Here is a 22,380-nt window from a genome sequence, read left to right on the forward strand (position 1 = left end):
CTTCCCCGCACCCTGGGGAGTACGCGAGAAACATCTTTACATACAGGATCACTACAGGTAAGCTTTAAAGGTGTACTTCTAAGCTGCTTCAGAGAGAAGCACAGGTGCACAGAATAGAGATGTCTGTGAAGTAAAACTCCTGAGCTGACCGGATGAGCTGTGCAGAGAGGTTCACCGTCTGAGCTTTTGGGAGGTCTTTTATCTTTGGTCGCCACTGAAACGTCTGGGGAGTGTGGGGCTGCTGGGTACCGTCCTCACGGTGCTTGCTGTCATCCCGTCACACGCGAGTGTCCGATGTCTGGCCGGCCACCTGCATGGTGCAGCCGTGCTGGCTAAGCCACGGGATTGAGCTGGACTTCCTCGCTGCCTCTGGCACATTTTACTCGTGAGAAAACAAACTCTTCTGCAGTCAGACCTCAATGTCCCAGGAAAAATGGGTTTCCACGAAAGGACTAACTGGCTCCTGACTCCTCAACCAAGCCAGACTCCTCAACCGAGGGAGTTTGCGAACAACTAGAACAAGATGCAAGCAGTTAACTCTCCTGAGGCCAGAGTAACGCAGCTGGAGGAGGGTCAAGAGCTCTCTCTTCTCTTGCCATTAACAGCTTTTTGGCTTGGCTATTCTTGCCTTAAACCTGATTCTGGAAGTAACATGTTTTACTACACAAAAACCCACAGAACGGTCAAAACTCACGGAACGGTCAAGAATGGGGGGTCGGCAAACTGGGTCCCAAGGGCCAAATCTGGCTTGCCACCTGTTTTTGTAAATAAAGCTATCCTGGAACACAGGCATGCCTACTCACTTACTGCCTAAGCCTGCTTTCACGGCCAGAAAGATTTATTTACAGGCACACCTCATTTTATTGCGCCTCGCAGATACTGAGTTTTTAAACTGAAGGTTGGTGGCACCCTTGTGTTAGGCAGGTCTGGGGGCACCATTTTTCCAACAGCATTTTGCTCACTTTGTGTCTCTGTGGCCTAGTTTGAGAGATTCTCGCAGGATGCCAAACTTTCTTATTATTATATCTGTTATGGTGATCTGTGATCACAGCCTTCTGGGAGCTCGGACAATGGTTAGCATTTGCTTTAGCAATGAAGTATTTTTAAATTAAGGTATGTACATTGGTTTTTTTCCTGCCGTGGTGCCACCGGACACTTCATGGACCAGAGCAGGGTGTAAACATAACTTTTACAGGCACTGGGAAACCAAAAACTTCATTAGATTTGATTTAATGTGACACTAGCTTTCCTGCAGTGGTCTGGAACAGAACCTGCAACGTCTCCAAGGTTCGCTTGTACTATCCAGCCCTTTTTGGAAAAAGTGTCGATCCCAGGCTAGAGCCGTGCTGCCAAGTACAGGAGCCACTAGACACAAGTGTCTATTTAAAGTTGAAGTAACTATAATGAAATAAACCCAAAGATCCAGTTTCTGAGTTGCACGAGCCGCATTTTAAGTGCTCCACGGTCACACGCGACAGGGGCCCCCGCAGTGGCCAGCAGAGAGAACACTGCCACCAACACAGGCAGTTCTCTTGGATGGCACTAGGGGATCAGGATTTAAGTCATCGAGCTAAATTTACAGCCTTTGAGTTCAGGTGACGTTCTCTCCTACAGACAGAAAAGTTTAGATAAATTTCAATTTCAACCTTATGTTCCTCTCACACTTGAACTTTTTTTTTTTATATAAGCTAATTCACTGCATGAATTGCAAACTCTAGATTATTTAATAGGAGATAACTATCCAGCCAGCTGGGACCTACTGATCAGTTTAGAGATGTACGGATGTTTTTGTTTACTTGACTGTGCCACCCTGCTGGGGGCTGTAGACCCCCAAGGCTGGGCCACAGTGCTGGCTTGCTGCATGTCCTGAGTTGAGGACCTGTTTCGCACGGTGTGGCAGGGAACTGACAAATTTTTGTAAAATAAATGAAGAAATGAGCCCTGGGCACAGAACTGTCACACACAAGAGGCCAATGAAACAGATGAAAGTTGATAAGGTGCTGGGAAAAACCGCAAGTATGATCCCGTGACAAAAGGTTCTACAAAGTGCCAAAATTTCTATTTAAAAATAAGTTGGTTTATTATTTTTTTAAATTATTTTTTAAAGATGCCAAAGGAAACAACACAACTGCCTGGCCTCTGGATTCTGGCCTGACCACGTGTGGGCTGTGTGACCTTGGAAGGTCATTTACCCTTCAGTGTGGAAGACCCCTCCTCCCTAAATGGGAACCTCAGCGCACCGGCAGAGGGGTGGCCCTCAGTGTCGCCCCCTCCTGGACGCTGCCTCTCCCCAGCAGCAGCGCATCAGTCCCTGCTACCCTGCACCTGCGCATCTGCGCATCAGCCCACCTGCCCAGAGTTAGCGTTCGTGTGTCCCTCCAGCACCAGGGCCCCAGGGTAGTAGTGCTGCTGGTGGTGCGTCTCCCTGCAAAATCCTGGGCTCTGGGGTGGGGCTGTGCTTCTCAGTCACGGATACTGACCCTCAGCACTGGACACGCACGCAGGACAGCGGCTGATGGGATGTTTGATCGGTCAGGACTCTGAAAACCAGTATGAGCAAAACAAATCTTGCCAAACTGCACACTAACATGCTTGCTCTAAAAAGTAGTGAGGGGTAAACAAAGAGTTTTTCAGGTTTTGAAATTAAAAATTACTCCCCTGTTGGAATGAAAAGTTACCGTTTGGTCCCTACAAGTTACCCGGCCTCCTAAAAACTTGTCTCTTTCAGGTTAGTACACTCCACTACTTTTTCCCTCCACGGTTCGATAGCAAGCAACCAATGGCTCAAGCAAAGGCAAAAAACCCAACCTGGCTATAATAAAGCCTTGGTTTAAGCAAACAAACAAATCAGCGTGCTATAATAGGTCATAAAGCCAAATGATTCCACTTCAGAATAAAGTTAGTTCAAAAAATGGCTAGTACCATCACTGCCTAATAAAATCAGAAAAAAAAACTCACAAAAAATCTTTTATAAGATACCTTAAAACTGTAAAAAAGTATTTTACGTGTAATAAAGTTACCTTATTACTAACTCGTCAGCATTTAAGAACGAACTCAAACCTACACACAATTGCATTTTATTTTTACCCGTTTGGTTCCTGCCATTAAAGTATCTGCATGGTGTCTGTGGTCACCACGGGCTCCTTCCTGGACACACGCTATAAAATGATGAATGCGTAGCCCAACCTACAAGTTGCTCGCTGTGGGTATTAATTTTCACCAGCTTTATTAAAGAGGGTTTGGAGAGCAAAGCAACACCCATTTTCTTCCAACAGATTGACTATCCGCACGGTTTATCTTCCCTGGATACACCCTACGATCTGAAAAATCTTGTCCGGCATTTTAGTCACACGGACTATTAGTCACCTAGAGATGCTGCCCCCACCCTTCCTTAACACAGGTCCTCAGAGGAGATTCTGACAGTGACAACTGTTTTGTCAGGGCGGAGCTGTGACATTACACATTTTAAAGTGATCTGATAAAGCTTAACATCCATTTTCCTGTCTCGATTGTGAACAAAATTTTTTTTTATGTGACACAGGTTTCAAAATACCAACTCGGAGCAAGTATCCTACTACCCTGGGATGCGCACTTTAATATAATTATTATTTAAAAAAATTATTATTAATCACCCCGGTAATTGCGTTTTTCAGCTACATCTTGAGCCCGCATTTCGTATAAACTACAGGAAGCATGTACGTGCACGCCGAGAACTTGTTGCCATTTTAAGATTTAAAGTCAAGCGTCACGCAGAGCCTACCGAAATGCAAAATATTTCCCACTAGTCCACGAACCCGCTAACGTCTGAGAAATCGTGACCCACAATAGATTCCTGCCTCGCGAAGCTTGAGCCTATTTCTCTCTGAGGCTCCGCAGCAGGGATGCAAGCAATCCTTTGAAAAAGCAAGTTCTCTTCCGGATTATGTCCGCATATTTTCTGCGGCGACCCGGCCTCATTACACAGACGTGCCCCCGATGAGCCGTCCGCAGCGTCGAGCGGCACAGATGCAACAGCAACTCCGCGGACCGACAACTTGGCCGGGCGCTGCCGCCCGCCTCTCCTTCCCACCTCCACCCAATACCTTCCCCGGGCAGTGACTTCACATCCTTTGACATCAGCACGGCTCGGAAAGGGGGATGGGAGCGCGAGCAGAAAGCAGAAAAACCAGCTTTGAACTATGCGTGCGAGGCCTCTCTCAAGACTCCGGTCGGGCGAGGCGTTCGGGGCAGGCCGGGCCGCGGCGACACGGCCCCCGTCCCGCGGCCGGGTCTGCAGCGCCGGGCCGCGGGCCGCGGGGACTGCCTGGCCGTCGCCTCGGAAGCACAATAGCCATTTAGCGACTAACCACGGAAGGTTCCGATTCAGCGAAACGCACAATAACTCACCTCGAATATGCAGAAGGGCCACGGGCTGGAAAGGCCCGTTGGAGTTCGCCGCGTCCACCACCATCCTGCTGCCCGCTTTATTACATGTCCACATCTAGGCTCCAGCGGGAAGGCAATGTACTCCTTAAGGCAAGAAGGCAGCCTCCATTTTAGTTTAAAAAAAAAGACAAACTGAAGCTCTCTGCAGCTGGAGGGAACTGGCTGCCCCGTGATGTCAGCAGGCACGGGGCTCGCTGATTGGCCGGAAGCTGCAACTTAAAATGACACTAAAAAAACTGCAAATGGAGAGAGCGCCCTGCTCGGCTGTCAGTGTGCGCGGCTCCCGGCCCCGGGCTCCCGGCTCTCGCCTCCCGCAGGCTCCGCTCCCCGCCGACCTGCAGCCCGAGAGCCCAGCTCCGAGGGTGCGGGGCTGAGCCTGGGGACCCCCCCTCCCCAACCCCTACTCCGCCGGACCGGGAGCGGCCGCAGGACCTCCAGCGCCGGCGCCCCGGGCCGGCCCCCCAAAGTCAGGGGCGCCTCCTTCCCGCCAGCTGCCCCCGGCTCCGGGTGCTCCCACACCCCGAGTGGAGCTGGCACGCGGGCAACCTGGTCTCGCGCTGTTCAAACATTATGCAATCCCAGATCGCCACTGTGGACTCGAGCTCAGCCCCTCCTGTTGCCGAGTTATGAGCTGATCCTCAAATGCCAGTTTTTCCCGAGATCTAGGGTTTTCATTGGGAAAACTTAGTTAAAAAATTACACGGGGCGCGAAAGCTTCCTTAAGTCGAATACCTAGAAAGCGCTACAGAGTAAAGGCAGTTAAAAGAGAGCCATAAAATGAGATGGCAGTGTTCATTTCTGTATCTCAAAGACGTCAGCACATTACATACTTTTAAGTTTTTAGAAATTTTAAGTACGTTTAAAATCTCTACGCTAAAAAAGGATATTTCCCGTATCTTTATGGGGCTAGTTGTAAAAGCTATTACTCAGATCCTTGTTTCTTACCCTCAAGAAGAGTTCGTGTAAAAAGCTATTATGAGAAAGACGCTTCTGGAGTATGAAGAGGGGCTCAAAGAGGTGATCCCCTAACAAAAAGCAGCATCAAATAAACTACGGGAAAAGTCCTCTGGCAGATACAACCGTAAACAAATTCCTCACTTCTTGACACACACGACTAAGTCTGTCCAAAACCCATCTCTTTTCACGCGGTCTCATACAACTCCTTTGTATGAACAAGAACGCAAAAGCCCCCTGGTTCCCAAACCTCATCCACAATAGTAAGCAGCACCCGACGTGCACGTGACGTTAGCAGTTACACCCGTGGGCCGGCTCAGCGTACATTTCCAGGAATGACTGAACCACTACAATGGCTCAGTAAGGCCCCCTCACCGGCAAGAAGGTAGTTTTTCCAACATGCATCAATACCGATCACGAGAATAAGTAAAAGCCAACTAAATCCCACCCCGGCCCGCCTCTTTCACAGAGCTGAAGGATGCTGCTGGATTCTAGAACTGGCCACGCAATTATCTACAACAGGCAATGGGGACCAGTCCTGTGGACACTTGGCCTGTACACACACTTGGCCTCACCCCTGCCTGGCTCCTCTGCTAGTCCAACAAAAACTGCCTGTGCTTTCAGTCAGGTAATGTTCAGTCTGGATTTCAGTTCTGGCCGTTGACCCTCTGGTTTTGTCAGATGGGGGAGAGGACGGCTCCCCTAGGATCACCACCACCTTCTCATCCAGAGACTGATGCTAGATGAACTCAGACGGGTCTGCAATTAGGAACGAGGGGGCTTGGTTAAGGGGTCCGGGGCAGATGCTTCTGGTAGATCTGTACTTTAAAAAGACAGTCTCTCTCTATCTCTCATAAATAAATAAAATCTTAAAAAAAAAAAAAAAAGGGATCCCTGGTTGGCTCAGTGGTTTGGTGCCTGGCTTCAGCCCAGGGTGTGATCCTGGAGACCCGCGATCGAGTCCTGTGTCGGGCTCCCTGCATGGGGCCTGCTTCTCCCTCTGCCTGTTGTCTCTCCCTTGCACACGCTCTCTCTCTCTTTCTAATAAATAAATAAAGTCTTTAAAAAAAATTAAAAGACAGAGACCTGCCCTCAAATAATTTGATATATCATACAGGATGAGAAGGGGTAATGCGCCTGTCCCAAGACTGCGCTGATGATCTAAAATGAAGAGATGAGGGGGAAAGACTCCTAAAATCTTTCCATAAAATATACAGATTAGAAGTCAACGAACAAGTGGAGACATTCCTTGATGTATTTTTCCTAATGATCTCAGATCAAAGGATCTAGACTTTATTAGTGATTTCCCTCTATGCTCTTTTGAAGCCTTGTCCATATAAAGTGATTCTTTAAAGAACTCAAGTTCTGTGCTCTGGAAATCAGTCATGAAACACATCCTAAACATAAATAAGCAAACAAACAAGTAATATGGAGAGAGGAAAAAAGCACTTGAACAAATACACAGAAGGCAGACTCCTGGACTGAAGTATAAATACTATAAACATGCTGGTGTTAATTTTCCCCCAAATTGATTGGCAGGTTTAAAGCAATTCTGGTCAAAATCTGGTCGGGTCTCTTTATTTTTCTGTCCAGAAAGTTTTTTCTTGACAAAAACAATTTTAAAGTTCCCCTGGAAAAATAAAAAGCAAGAGAATGAGATAACTTGTGAGAAAGGCTAGTCCCACCCACTGGAAAGCTTGTGAATTCCTGCCTGTGGGATGAGGGCCTAAGAGGAGGTCAGGTCCGTGGGACAAAGCTACAGCCCCCAGAGCGGGAAGCACATGCATCCAAGTGTGTTATTACAACAAAGAAAGACTCCCAAATCAGTGGAAAGGGGACAATTAGATAACCGGTTGGCTATGTGGGAATAAGCGAATTTAAGTCTTTGCACCAAAATAAAATTTGAGAGGAGTTAAGTAAAAAAAACCAAACAAATCCAAATCACCCTGTAAATCCCTAAGGCTTTCAGAAGAGGAGTATCAAGAAAATAGGACATTTAAAAACTATGGAAAAACCCTTAATGGATATTGCTCACATTAAAAAATTTACAAATTTCTGATGTTCTCTCCAAAAAAACCAGAGGAAATATAACTGCTGTAAATATAAGGAATTAATAACACACTAGAGTTGATTATAAAAAAACGAGTCCTTGATGCTTAAATGATTCGGTTCACAAAAGAACTATAACCGATCATAATTGTATAAAGAAGCATTTCTCTACCTATCAAATCAACAGTAATTTTAACAAATGGTAGTTACTCAACGCTGGTAAAGGCACGTTGTGACCCTGCCAACAAATCTGTAAGTTGTTTTGATCCTTTCAGAATTAAAATAATCTGGCAAGATGGATCAAGATTCTTTAAGTAATTCTACTCCTGGGAATCTATTCTAGAAATGTTTCTACTCTAGAAACATAGTAGTAGAGTGTAGCATCACATTTTAATATTTTTTAAATTGGGCTAAAATACACATTTTATAAAATTCACCATCTTAACCACTTTTAAGTGTATAGCTCAGTGGTATTGAGTACACTTATGTCGTTGTGCAGCCACTGCCACCGTCCATCCACAGAGCTCTCTTCATCCTGCAGAACTGACACTCTGTCCCCATTAAATACTAATTCCCCAGCACCCCACCCCTATTCTACTTCTGTGTCTGGGGATCTGCATCCAAGCAGATTCAGGCAGGATTTTTCCTGTGGCAGCCTTACCTCACTGGGTGTAACATCCTCAAGGTCCCTGCCATAGCAGGTGTCAGCATCTTCCTTTGTAAGGCTGAGTAATATTCCGTTGTGTGAATGTGCTGTTCCATTCATCCGCAGATGGCCATTCGGGCTGCCTCTGCCTTCGGGCTACCGTGAATAAAGCCGCTATAACATGGGTGCGCAAGTATCTATTTTAAGTCCCTGCTTTCAGTTCCTTGGGGCGCACACCCAGAAGTGAAAATGCTGGAACATATGGCATTTCTATGTTTAACTCTCTGAGGAACTGCCATGATTTTTCCCACAGCAGTAGGATCACTTTTGCACTCCCACCAACAGTGCACAGGGCTCCAATTTCTCCATATCCTCGCCAACACTGGTTGTTTTCTGTTTTTTTTTCTTTGATAGTAGGCAGACTAACAGATGTGAAGTAGTATCTCAATATGATTTTGTTTAGCATGTTCCTAACGATTGGTGATGCTGATTATGTTTTCATCTGCTTGCTGGCTTTGTGTATGTCTTCTTTGGAGAATGTTTCTTTGGGTCCTTTGCCCATTTTTGAATCTGATTTTCTTGTCGTTGAGTTATAGGAGTTCTTTATGTATTCTGGATATTAATCCCTTCTCAGATAAATGACCCTTATTTCCCCCATTCTTCAGAATGCCTTTTCACCTCATTGATTATATTTTTTGATGCACAGAAATTTTAAGTTTTGATGTTGTTCAACTATTGGTACTTTCATTGGCTGTGCTTTTGGTGTCATTTTGAAGAAATCACGAGCAAATTCAATTTCATGAAGCTTTTCTTCTAACAGCTTGTATTCTCAGCTCTTATCTTTAGGTTTTTGATCCACTTTAAGCTACTTTATTTTTTAAAGACTATACTTATTTATTTTAGAGAGAGAAAGAGATAGTATGAATGGAGGGAGGGGTAGAGAGAGAATCTCAAGCAGACTCCTCGCTGAGCACAGAGCCCGATGGGGGGCTCGATCCCATGACCCCGAGATCATGACCTGAGCCAAAACCAAGGGTCCGAAGCTCAACCGACTGAGTTACCCAGGTGCCCCTGAGTTACTCTTTGTATATGGTGTGAGGTAGGAGTCCAACTTCATTCTGAACATCTGGTTCTTCTAGGGCCACTTGTTGGAAAGACTGTCCTTCCCCCACTGAGTGGGTGGCACCCTTATTGAAAACCATGTGACCGTCTATGTGAGGGTTTATTTCCAGGCTCTCCAGTCTACTCTGTATTGGTATATATGCCTGTCTTTATGCTGGTATCACAACTGTTTTGATTACTGTGGCTTTGCAGAAAGTTTTAAAATCAGGAAATTTAAGACTTCCAAGTGTGGTGTTCTTTTTCAAGACTGCTTTGGCCATCGGGGGTCCCTGGAGATACCATGTAAATTTTAGGATGGATTTTCCACTTCTGGAAAAAACACTGTTAGGATTTTGATAAGCCTAGCAATATGGTCTTCCAGTCCACAAACACAGACGTTTGTCCAGTGACTGGCATTGTCTTCAGTGTCTTGAAGTAGTGTACAAAATACAAAAGTCTTTTACCTCCTTGGCTAATTCATAATTTTTTTTTTGGAGAGCATCACATTTTTATTTATGATTCTAAAATACCAGATACCACCTAAATGTCAAAGGGATGATCCCACTCAATGAAATATTACACATCCACCAAAAATCTTTATAAGTATATAAAATGAAAATAACTGAAAAGGGCAGTGTGTAAGTTTCAAAAATAGCATGATCCATAAAAAGAAACACTCCCCAAACAACAACAGTAGTCACTGTTGAATGTTATGGCAACGGGTGGTTTTTATTCCTGAAACTTCTGTGTATTTTTCAGTACTGCTAATATCAGCATATAATACTTTGATAAAAATGACAAGTAACAGTTTTTAAAAAGACATCCAAATGAAGTTACCACAAGGAGGAACCCTCAACGAACACTGCCTCTTGGGTGTAGGTGAAGAATCAAGAAGGGTCTGTGATGGGAAGGATGTATGATCCCCAAAGGTTTGTTCACTGTGATACATCTATGACCTCATGTATGTAAAAACACACCAACAAAAACTGGCCTAAGTTGGGCAGGACAAATTGAACCAACAAACTAGAGGATGTGGAGTCCCTGTCCCAAAGATTCAGTCATGGACTAGTTAATTTTTCCCACATCTGCCACCTTTGCTTGGATTCTGTACACACACAAGCTATCAGGGTTCAACCAGTCCCCGGAGTACTGTCTTCACTGATGAAGCAAGCACTCAGTGGATGCTCCCAGAAGAGGCTACTACTGCAGCCACACCCCTGTCACTGGGCTGCAGTTTTTGCCACCTTGCATTACCCTGGGATGGTTCTCTTTCCTCACTTGGAAAAGGAGGTATATGTGATATTCCATCTCCTCGGTTGTTAGGAGGCATAAATGTCACAGATGGAGTACACCACCCTGCTGTGGTGAGGGGCAGAGCTTGGGAGGGAGTGGCTCCAGCCATTAGAGGTGTCATGCTGGAAACCACCCGAAGAACACTGGCCTCTACCAATGGTGCTTCAGAAAGATCTCCAGGCTGCAGTGGGATCTCTGCTTAGACCCTCACCCCCACCCCAACCCCCACCCCAGAAGCCTTCCTACTTCCCACCCCAGGCCACAGACTCTCTCCTCTGGCCAGCTCCCAGATGGTGCCTGGCACACAGCATGTGCACCACCAAATATACTGAATGATGGACAAATCAAGCAGCAACACTTATTCTGATGTTCCCAAACCCCCTTACTACTCTTTAAACCTCTTCCCTGTAGCACATAACCAAAATGGACATGTCACTTAGTTGCCTGGATAGTAACACTTCCTGTCTCTTGGGCACACAATGCCTGTCCCACTGTGCCCTCCAGTACCACCTGTGATGGGGCCCCCTGCTTTCCAGGATGGCCTCAAACCGGGCTCCTGACTCTCCAGAGATGACCACCCCCTCCCCTTTCCTGCTGTTGCAGCTGTGCCACCAAAGGCCTGAGCTAATGCCGAGGGGGGAAAGGCACCTTTCTGGGCTCAGGGCGGTGTGCCTTCCAGAACAGAAGGCCGGCAAACAGACCCACTGTTCCCCGTGCACTTTCCCATCAGAGATGCAAATACAAGCAACTTTGTGCTGCACCAAAGTGAAGGTTTTAAAAGGAATTACTCTTTATTCTCTGGTCCCTCTGTCACTTTGTTTTGGTCTTTATTTAAAAGCAAACTGCCTGTAAATACATCCCACTGATTTTATTTCTGATTTAGCATTTCTGAATAAAACTTTCCAGTTTTCATTTCTAAATTTGGCTTAAGGTTTTTATTTTTCATCTCCCAGCAATTTTGTAGGCAAATTAAATCTGCTCATATTTTAGTGGAGAAGTTTTATAGTTTCTTTCGTTAAAAGAAAGTTGTTTTTGAACCTAGAGAGCCATGGCGCCGTCTCAGCAAAGCAAGGCCGCTGTTCTGACCAGCACTATTTTTTTTTAACTGGAAACTGCATGAGCACGGGTGATGTATGTTGTGTTGGGTAAGAGAGCTAACCTAAAACATTTGGCTTCACTTAGAGTTTAAAATAGACTTTTTCCTTAGGCAGATCAAAGATACCTAACATTCAGCTGTGTTCAAAGGTTGCCAGGGAACTTCTGCTTGCCAAAAGCAAGGACAAAGGGACAGGCGCTTGTGGGCCTGTCGCCCTGCAGATCTGAGAGTCCTGTGAGTAGAAGGCGTGGCCGGGCTGGTCCCCAGGGAAGGCTGGTGGGGGTGAGTGGAGTAGACCAAGTAAAACTCACCCCCAGTGCTTGCTGGGCTTCTCCCCACAGCTGGGCTGGAAAGCTTTAAAGCAGAGCAAGTGTTCACAGCCCTTCCTTGTTCCAAGAAGGCAGGGCGCCCACACAAGGTGTCTCTGGCACACGTGACATATCAAGGTGCTCTCACGTCAGCTATTAATAACAAACCTCCTCTACACAGAAGAACCTGAGGTGGAGGAGCGGTGAGGCCATGGCAGTTCTCTGGAAACGGAAGGGCGTGTGGAAGGAGCAGTCGGAGGGCCTGGAGGGCTCTCCACTCCTCCCGTAGAGCGCATCTCCATCCTTGGCAGATGCTCCAAAACAGACATGCGAGCAGCTCTGCCCTCGGTGGCACTTCACCCAAGAGCAGCACCTGTGGCACCTCCTGCCACCTGAGTGTCCATCGGCAGACAGATGGATACACACACTGTGGTCTAGCCATACGATGAAATATTATTCAGCCTTAAAAAGGAAGAAATCCCATTACTGGCTACAGCAAGGATGATCCTTGAGGGCATTATGCTGAGAGATAAGCCAGAGCCAGCAGGACATATTCTGCATGATCCCAATTCCTGGAGGAGTTGAAATCAGAGAGCCAGAAAGTAGAACGGCAGGTGCGGGGCTGGGGGAGGGCGACGGGAGGCACTGTTTACCAGGGACAGGGCTTAGTTGGGGATGAAGAGATAGTGGCGATGGGCATACGGCACTGGGAACGTACTTAATGCCACTGAAATGCGCATTTAGGAGTGGCTATGATGACAGACACTACGCTATGCAGATTTTGCCACAATTGCAAGCATAGATAAGGCAGGCTCGAGCCAGGTGGTGCAGGACACATCGGTGTGGGCAGAAGCAGCAGGGCACAGCGGCTGCCTCTGAGGTTGGCAGAGCACAGAGGAAAACCAGGTGCTGAGGGTGACAGAGGATGGCCCTTCCAAGGAATGGCATGTGTGTGCGGTCATGAGCCGAATGCGAGGTGCCGTGAGAAATCGAGGTGAGGTGTGGGCGAGGCCTGAGCCAGGCACGAAGTGTGAGAATACAGCTGGCAGCTGGAAGCAGACGCCCAGGTTCTGCCCCGGGGCGGCTGCAGAGGCCTGAGCCTGAGCCTTGTGTAAAAGCCGCGTCTGTGGCCCAGGGAGAGCAGACAGGAGAGCAAGGTCTCAGGAGGACTGGGCTGGCCGACGTGGCATCAGCTCTGGGTTATGCACACGAGTGGCCCTGGTGGCGTCTCTGCTGCCCAGCTGCAGTCAGAAGGTAGCCAAGAGGAGCCTGAGTCGGGAAAGCACGGTGGATCTGGGTCTGCTGGCTCCTGGAGGGCAAGGGCCACCTCTGGCCGTTGTCATTGTCCTGACCATCTCCCTATGCTCCAGACAACCTGGATGGTCAGGAAATATTTGCTGTGAACTGGCACTGGGGGCCATTTCCTCTGTCATGGTGCGCAGCCAGGAGCAGACACAGAAATCCAAGCATAGGGCAGAAGACGGGAGTGATGAGAGCAGTTTCTCAGGCCACCAGAACTAGGGCAGGCACTCTGGCAGCTGCTCATACTCCATTGTTATAATTCTGCAACTAACGGCCAAGAGGCAAAGCTCCCCTAAATACACGCACAATTCATCTTTAGGCAGTAAAAATGACCTGTAAGGCCAAACTTTCAACTGTATCAGAAAATGAACTGTTATGAATAAGGCTGAAGTATTGCATTTTCACTAAAGGAGGGCAAGAGATGTAAGATTTTAACTGCCATTCAAAACCCAAGTTTTAAGGATTCACAATAATAACGTAGCAACTTCTTTCACAAAAGCCCAAGTGCTTAGCAACACCAAATTTCTGCCCCAAGGTTTCCAGCTAATTGCTGTTAAGTCCTAGTTGTTCCTTTACGACCTGACTCCTCCCAGGCTCTTTTCCATCAGGAGAATGGCCCCAAGAAACAAACTGGGCAACTGATTTACCCCTCCTACACATCACCCAAAGCATCTCCCTTCAATTAGCATCCGCTTCTACCGTAAGGAAGGGACTAACTCAGGAAGCTCTCTAAATGCAAAAGGCCTGAAGACTACATTCGGCCTTACTGTTAAATGAGTAAAATAGGAAATGCTACTTTCCACTTAACAAATGACTCAGGTGTTAAATGACTTCAGTCTGGAAAAGGTGCGACAGGACAGGTGTCTCATCTGCTCTGGGTAGAGTGTGTACGGTGCCACCTCTCTGGACAGTATCTGTGCAGTATCTCTCAGGGATTGTGAAAACACACAGGCTCTGATCCAGTACTTCCTTTCTGAGCCCACTTTAAGAAAAGGTTTATTTTTTATTTTTTAAAGATTTTATTTTATTTATTCATAGAGAGAGAGAGAGAGTGAGGCAGAGACAGGCAGAGGGAGAAGCAGGCACCACACAGAGAGCCTGATGTGGGACTCGATCCCGGGTCTCCAGGATCACGCCCTGGGCTGCAGGCGGCGCTAAACCACTGCACCACCGGGGCTGCCCAAGAAAAGGTTTAAAGATGTGAACAACAATGAAAGGTTTACGTTATGCCACAATCTATACAGACTTAAAACCAAGGTTTCACCACACAATGGAATAACACAATCGTTAAAAAAAAAAAAAAAAATCCTGCTTCTACTTCCATTAAAGTCAGAAACAAGACAAACATGCCTGCTTGCACCACCACCTATAACGCCTTACCGGAGTTTTCAGCCAGTTCAAGAGGAAGACACTAGAGGTACAAGAATTAGGAACAAAAATGTGAGGCCATCTTTAAGCACAGATCTAATTAGATACCTGGAACAACCAAAATAAATCAATGGAAAAACTACTGCAAACAATAAGATAATTCAGTAAGAAAGCAGAGGTGAAAGCAATCACGGAAATCAACAGCCTTCCTAAAAATAATTAACTATTCAGAAGACACAACAGCAACAATAACAGGTGTAAAACTTAATAAGAAATGTGCAAAACCCACACAAGGGAAACTTTAAAACACCCAAAGAGAAATGAAAGTGGCCTTCACATAGCACACTCTTAGGCCAGAGGATGAAAACATTCTCAAGGTGCCAATCCTTCCTGCACATTTAAAAAATGTGATAGGATCCAGATAAAAGCACAACCACTTTTTCTGCAATGAAATGAGCCAATTCAAAGTTCCTTCTGTTTGTAATAATATCAGCATTATTGTTGTGAATTATTTTAACAGGATACAGTAATAATTATGTCAATGATGTCAGAAAGCAAGATTTTCAGTGTAAAAGAGATAAAACTGAAAATTCAAGAATCATCTGAAAACCCCATAATGAAAATTGAATTGAAAATGTCAATATGAATGTATAACTAATACATATTTATATTTATACTTATATTCCATCTCCCTCCGTTGACAGCACCTAAAAGCAACACCAGTCCAATAGCAACAAGCACCCTTAGTACCCAGATTTTGGTCTCTAAAATCAGGTCCCACTGAAAGGAATCAGGGCTCTTTGAAAATAGCTGATTCCAAGTCTGGGGCAAGGAAGGTACAAAATGAGGCTGGGGGACATCTTATTGTGTTAGAAATCAAGGAATCAAAAATAAATGTGTTCGTGTCAAAAAATACACAGAAGAGAGCTTCAAGAATACCCAATGGTTGAAGTTATGCAGCCACACATCAGAAAAACAGTAATTTTAGTTGGCTGGAGCACACTGAAATCAATGAAATACCTAAGTCCATAATGATATTCAAAAAAAAGAAAACCAGAAAAAAATCTCTAGTTTCCACCAGTTGAGGGAAAGTCTAACTAAAATGCAGAGCATTACACCTGTTCTGACTTTCCGCAGGAACTATATGTCAAGATAACCAAATATCTCCAGTTTGTAAGAAACAGCTCTGCTTTCAGAAGAATGCCAGATTAAATGTTAACTCTCTAGGGACACTGCTGACTCAAGCAAGGACTCTCTCATGCTATACATGGCATTAGCACACGGCTGGTGGGGAACAGACCTTGCAGATCGCCATCAGTACTTCGGGACAGCCTAGTCACAGGGGGAAGCATCGTGGTCTGATGGAGAGATCAACCTATCATTACCCTAACACGGTGTAGAATCTGGTATCACTTATGACAGTCACCAGATCGAACAATTCTCCTGCACTACCACCAATGTCTCCCGGGTTATACAGTAACACGTCTGATGTATTCCATCCAAAAAAAACTTCTATTTACAGGAACTGCAGGGAATAAGCAGGATATTTTACATGACAACTGGCCTGACTAATTTAACAAGTCATAATAAACTAGTGCTGCGACTTACAACATTCCCAGACTGCTAGCGAACCAGGTATCTGGTAGAAGGAGCAAAAACAAATCCCTATTGAAGAAGATACTTTCATTTTAGGTTTTAACTTATTTTAAATAGTTGAGTACAATGACCAGCCTATACTAGAAAACAGTCAGGTACCCAAGGAAATAAGACAACACAAGCACACTGTGACAAGGATGATAATACCATGTGACACAGAACTCGAAGTAGCTGTGCTTACTGCACCCCCAGAAATGGCAAGCATGATCTGCAACAGAACAGGAAAACACGAGAAAGTCATACTGCAGATTAAAAATGTAACTGCAGGGATCCCTGGGTGGCGCAGCGGTTTGGCGCCTGCCTTTGGCCCAGGGCGCGATCCTAGAGACCCGGGATTGAGTCCCACGTCGGGCTCCCGGTGCATGGAGCCTGCTTCTCCCTCTGCCTGTGTCTCTGCCTCTCTCTCTCTCTCTCTCTCTCTCTCTCTCTCTGTGACTATCATAAATAAAAATTAAAAAAAAAATAAAAATGTAACTGCAATAAATGGAAAAGGATATGAGATGAAAAAGCTCAACAAAGGGGACTTTAGCACATGCTAGACAGACCTGAAGATTCCCAGCAAGGTAACAGAAATTAAGCATGGTGCTCAGAGATTCTGACAGCAGCTCAGCAAGGCAATTTTATATCTACTGGCTGTAATAATACAAAAAGGCTGCATTTTACATTTCATTTGTATAGTTATTCATTTTCACGGTATTTTATAGAAGTATCAGTCCATGAAGGGTTGAAAATCAAGAAAAAAAATCCTGGTCCTTCATCAGAGATAATGTGAGACTCTCTCAATGGGAACATAGCATGGGAAGTCACAAAAAGTGAAAAATACAGGTGAGGATTACAAAGAAAGATGGTAAATGGAAAAGTCCAATACGTGTTTGATTAAAGCCAAAGACGAATGTAGAAGACATAATGGCTGGGAGCCTTTCAGCACTGAGGAAAGTATAATAATCTATGGATGTACAACAAATCCCGAAAAAGGCTGATTGAAAAGAAATCCACATTTGGACACCCAGCAGTGGAACTACTGAAAAATCAATGTTAGAGACAAAAATCAGAAGAGTAGCCAGAATCACAGTCCCTTCAAAGACTAACTTTGGTTTCTCAATTGTAACAAAGTCAGAGGTGATGAAATGCTTATCTTCCTTGTTCTCACAGAAAATAACTACACCTGCAATTCAATCCTCAGTGAACATCTTTCAAGAATGAGGGCAGAATAAAGATCTTTTCTAGATAAACAATCTGCCACCACTAGACTCATTAGAGAAACTTCTACAAGACATATTCTAATAGAAAGAAAGTGATCCCAGAGGAAAGTCGAAGATGCAAGGAGGAATGAAGAATAAAGTAATAAATAAGTGGATAAATCCAAACGATCACCAACAGAATATGACAGTAACACTGTTATGGAGGATTTTTAATGGCTGGAAAAAAATTCGAAGATCCAACAAAGGAGGGTCTCAGAAGATGGAAAAAGTAGCACTTCTTTTCTTTTTTTTATTTTTTCTTTTCTTCCTTCCATCCTTTCTCTCTCTCTCTCTCTCTTTCTTTCAAAGTAGTGGACTTTAACTTTCAGGCTTACAGAAAAATCAAATGTGAAGTACAGTTTTCATATTACCTGCCACCTGTTGTCCAATATTAACATTTTGCATTACAGTGAGTGCATTTGTTACAATGGATGAGCCAATACTGATATATCATTATTAATTAAATACCACAGTTTACAGGAGGGTGTGTTCTTTGTGTCATACATTTTATGGGTTTTGGCAAATGCAAAATGCCACATACTCACTATCCTGGTATCGTATAGAATAGGTCCGCTGTCTTCAAACTATCCTATGCTCCATCTATTCATCCTTCCCCAAAATGACTTCATATGCATATTATCTATGAGGAAGCTAAACCAAATGTAAGCCAGATCCATGCACTGCAAGTTGCAGGGAGTAGACACCTGGAGTCCTAGCAAGTGAGGGGCAGGAAGTACATTTGTGAATCCAGAAACTGCTCATTCCCTCCATCCCTTCCTTCTTCCCTCCTCCTCCCCGACACGTCTGGCACCTCTGCATTGAGCCCTTGCTATCTGCCCTGCAGTGTGGAAGGCGCTGGAACACACCTGTAAAGAGGATGCACTTCCTGCTCTGGGTTCATGTGTCTCACAAAAGACCTGTTATGAATTGGAGGTATGAGAAATGTCTGATGTTTTATTTATCATGCTAGTCTTATGTTTTAGTAAAGATAAAGGTTTTCAGAGGTTCATGGCTGACTTTGGTCAAATTTGACTTTCCTTGATTTTATGAACTTCAACGTCAACATCTCCTAGGGGAGCACGTTTAGGGACTGAACACCCTCAGACGGAAAGAGGTGACTGTGCCATTTTGGGGGGAAATTCGAAGCAAAGGGCACCATTCCCTGACTAATCTCAAATAGGAAACCCCTGGGCAGTGTAATCCCTATATGACTCACAGGGACTCACGGTCCACAAAAGACCACGGTCACAGTCCTCACTTCTCCAATACCAGGAAAGTGAAGAGGCTCTACTGTAGCTTTTATAACCTGTCTCCTGCAGTGGCTCCTTTCTGAATCATAGAGTCCACAGGTGACAAATGCAAGAGAAGACTGACTTGAAGGGAATGCCAGCTAGCTCAGTTACGTTAAGAGATGTATGTCTTCCCCTGTCTTTTCTAGCGTGTTAGAGCTAGAACACATTCTCGATTACATTTTTATCTCAAACAGCTCCGGAATCTGAAATATCAGTTGGGTAAATCAGTTAGCGGCATTTAATTGAAAAACAACAACAACAACAACAACAACCCTCAACAAGGAGGACCCGAATGAAACATAAATACAGCAGAAGCAGGAAGAAGCAGGCCAACTCTCCAAACACTCCTCCTCCCTAAACAGGCACACTTTGACTTTTAAAAGACACATAATAGAGATTACCTTTTAGAGACGGCAGTTTTTGAAGCTCTCTGTTATTGCTGGCATTAAACCTGGAGGAATTTTGCCGCTTCTCTTTCTTCACTATGGGCTGAGGGACTGGCACTTTTATTTTGCTGGACACTGTAGACGGGGGAGCAGCAAGGTTGTTTTTCCTGCTGGAAGTCTGTTTCCAAAATAAAAACAGAAACAAATGCATACCTCAAACGGTCGTGGTTTACAGCACAGTTAGAATCTGGAAAATCTATATGAGTTTTGCTCAGGGACAGTCCCTCCACTTGGCCGTAAACGTCGTTCCTTAAAGTGGCCTGAGTGGAAGCTGGATCCCACCTCTGGATGCTGGATTTCAAGGGATTCACAGAGATGCCTCATTACTCACGGCTTCCTTCAAACTTTTTACTTCTAAACATTTACTACATAGGCTGATGCCTGTATACACAGGCGGATGATAACGACCCTTCAAAGATGTTCACATCCGACTCCCTGGAAGCTCTGAATATGCTTCCTTACTTGGCAAAAAGGACTTTGGAAATGGGACACGGTAAAAATCCAGGACTGTCAAAGCGGGCCCTGTATAATCACACAAGGTCTCGATAAGACAGGACAAGGCAACACAGAAGCAGATGACAAAGCAGAGGTGAGAGCCTCAGAGAGATTGCAAGAAGCCGTGCTGCTGGCTCGGATGGGAGAAGAGGGGGCCGTGAGCCAAGAAACGCAGGAGGCCTCTAGACGCTGGAAGAGACCTAAACGGACTCTCAACCAGGGCTTCCAGAAAGAACTAGCCATGCTGACACCTTAATTTCAGCCCCATTTCAGACCTCTGACCTCTGGAACTGTAATAAGTTGGTGATCATTTGTCCAGCAGCCATAGGCATCTTGCAGAGCAGACACCTTCTCTGCTGACGCACCACTCAGCCCTCAGCAATCTGTGATAATGACTGAAAAGTGCTTGTCCCTCAAGCCTCAGGAAATGCTCTTCTTTCTAGCTTCCCCGCACTTGCATCCATCTCCAGGCTCCAAATCTAGTGCGTTCATCTCTGCACTGCAACACCTGGGTTGTCTGAGGACAAGTGGCCAGCTCGCAAGGGGAGAAGGAGCTGTGCAAACACCCAAGCAGATGGCGGTGCGCATCGAGAGCATGTGCAGCAGAGTCGGGGGTCCTGCTGCCCAGGTTGCTCAGGTGTGCATGGTCCCCTGTGGGGACGCCAGGGCGAGGGTCAATGAAGCATAGACCATCAAGACCCTTTGTGCAACCCGCTCACTCCTCCCACACCTCCAGGCTGCCCAAAGGAATGGAGTTTGTATGTGCACGTAGGCGCTTTTCAAAAGCCTACCAGACTCACCCTAGAAACATAAACCCACCAAGCCTTTTCTAATCACATGAGTTACGAGAGCAGATGCACCAACTTAAGCATCCGACGATTTGCTCTCCTCCTTGAATGGAATTTTTACTAAGAAGTCAGAGCAGCTTTATTTTAAAAGAAGGTGCTTAGGAATAGTTGGCAAGAGTTTTCCAAGATGCAGGACGCCCAGACATACACAGGATTCTGAATAGGGAGCGAGGGCCTGGGCTCCCTCCTCTCCCACAGTTGGCAGCTTTTCCCTTGAAAGGGCTTTCCCGGATGTCATCTTTAACATGTGTCATTCTTTCCACCTGACTGTGAAATTTGGGTCTTCATCCTTAAAAACCCAATTCATACCTCTCCTCCTCCCCAGAATTCCCCAGAAGCCCTAGTTTTCACCCCCCAGTCACAAACAGCTCTTCCTAGGCCATGTACCTGTCTTAAAATGTTAAGTTATATACGGATGTGTCTAGTACAGTTACACCTCCTTTCCACCTTCTATAATGCTGAATCCCATGTGCCACACATGAGGACCCTGAGGACAACAGGGCACGTGCCGCTCCCTCCCAGACAGGAGTGACTGGCCATCTCCTGCAACAAAGCTTGAAACACTGGCATTGGGTGATGGGGCAGGCTCATAAACAGAATTAACTCCATGCATATCCACAGCCCATGCACAACACACGCTGAGGCGAGGCTTCTAATGTCTGACAGGGAAAAACGTTATCCCTAAGACCTGCTGACTCTGAGCCACTGGCTCTTCTGCATGGGCCCTGCTGGCTGCCCTCCTCCGAGCACTGTCCTTGGGACAGGCAGAGAGAGCTTGTAGAAAGAAGACCTAGTCCCATCACCCAGGCTAATCCACTGTAGTCACTTCCTAGGGCTCAGCTTCAGCCCACTGGCTTAACAGTGGTCTCTAGAGCCCCAAGCTCAGGTCATCAGCTCCTGCACCGGTCCGCTCAGGGGAGGAGCAAGGAAGTGCGTTGCTCACCCTGAGTGCAGCTCCCTGAGGCCTCCAAGAAGTGTGGTCAACTCTGTGGGCTGCCGCCTGCCTGGCTGAGCTCTGCTACAAGGTGGCTGTCTGGTCTTTCCCTCAATGGGATGTCAGCTCCATGAGGGCTTGGATGCCACGCTGTCCTGTTCTGTGAGAGCCAAGGACTGCCCCACACCAGCCAGGTCAGGCAGGCCCCTCCGAGGGCATGTGTGTGTGTCCTGGGGGGACAGCATTCGGGCAGGGCCACTAAGAGTGGGGGTCAGTGTGACCACCCTCCCTGCAGACAGGCGGGCAGGCATCCAGGGAGCCTGGGGGCCACAGGTGCCTGCAGAGCCCACTAGCCCAGGTCAGAGTCTGACCCTTGCCTGATGGGCACCTGGAAGCCACGCAGGAGGCACTGAGCAGGGTGACGGTATGAATTTATCTTCCTGTTCAAAAGGTGCTTCGGGCTGCAGTGTGGCCTGCAGACGGGAAAGGAGGAGGCTAGAGGTCTAGACCACAGGTGGGACTAGTAGCTGCAGCAGACCAGTGGCTAGCAGGTGTGTGGGGAGTTCCAGGGGGGGCATGGCAGAGGCCCGGGGAACCAGCGGATGGGCGGCTGGGGTCACCAGTCACAGTGATGAGAAGGAGAAGTGGGCCAAGAAGCTGGGTCGTGAGCATGCTGGGTCTGAGTCAAAGACATGGTGACACCCATCCTCACTGCCCCCCGAGCTCTCTGCTTTGTGGAAAAGGGCCAGAGTGCTTGCTGTCCTCGGTGTCCTGGCCACCACCTGGCTGCCCTCGGCTGCCTTCTCCACCCACCCAGGGCCTAGCTGTGCATCTAGCCCTTGGACACCTTGTGCGAGCTGAACACGAACTTTGCAGTTACCCGTCTCCATGGTCACTGAAGTCACCGAATGAGGAGGCCACCCAGC

General features: G+C 46.4%; 1 protein-coding gene across 11 annotated transcripts in view; it reads right to left on the minus strand.

Annotated features, from left to right (window-relative positions):
• PPP2R5C (protein phosphatase 2 regulatory subunit B'gamma) overlaps nt 1–22,380 on the minus strand; it is a 125,966-nt gene that overhangs the window by 92,517 nt on the left and 11,069 nt on the right. For 8 of the 11 annotated variants that reach the window (XM_041759329.1, XM_041759339.1, XM_041759335.1 and 5 more), the window contains exon 3: nt 19,133–19,295. The exons of 1 other annotated variant lie outside the window; for it this stretch is intronic. In XM_041759329.1, coding sequence (XP_041615263.1) covers nt 19,133–19,295 — 163 coding nt within the window. Of the gene's footprint in view, nt 1–4,386; nt 4,935–19,132; nt 19,296–22,380 lie in introns of those variants that run through there. 2 more of the 11 variants (XM_041759336.1, XM_041759338.1) reach the window with 2 other exon arrangements.

The sequence above is a fragment of the Vulpes lagopus genome, chromosome 6 (assembly GCF_018345385.1).
Source record: "Vulpes lagopus strain Blue_001 chromosome 6, ASM1834538v1, whole genome shotgun sequence".
Lineage (NCBI taxonomy): Eukaryota > Metazoa > Chordata > Mammalia > Carnivora > Canidae > Vulpes > Vulpes lagopus.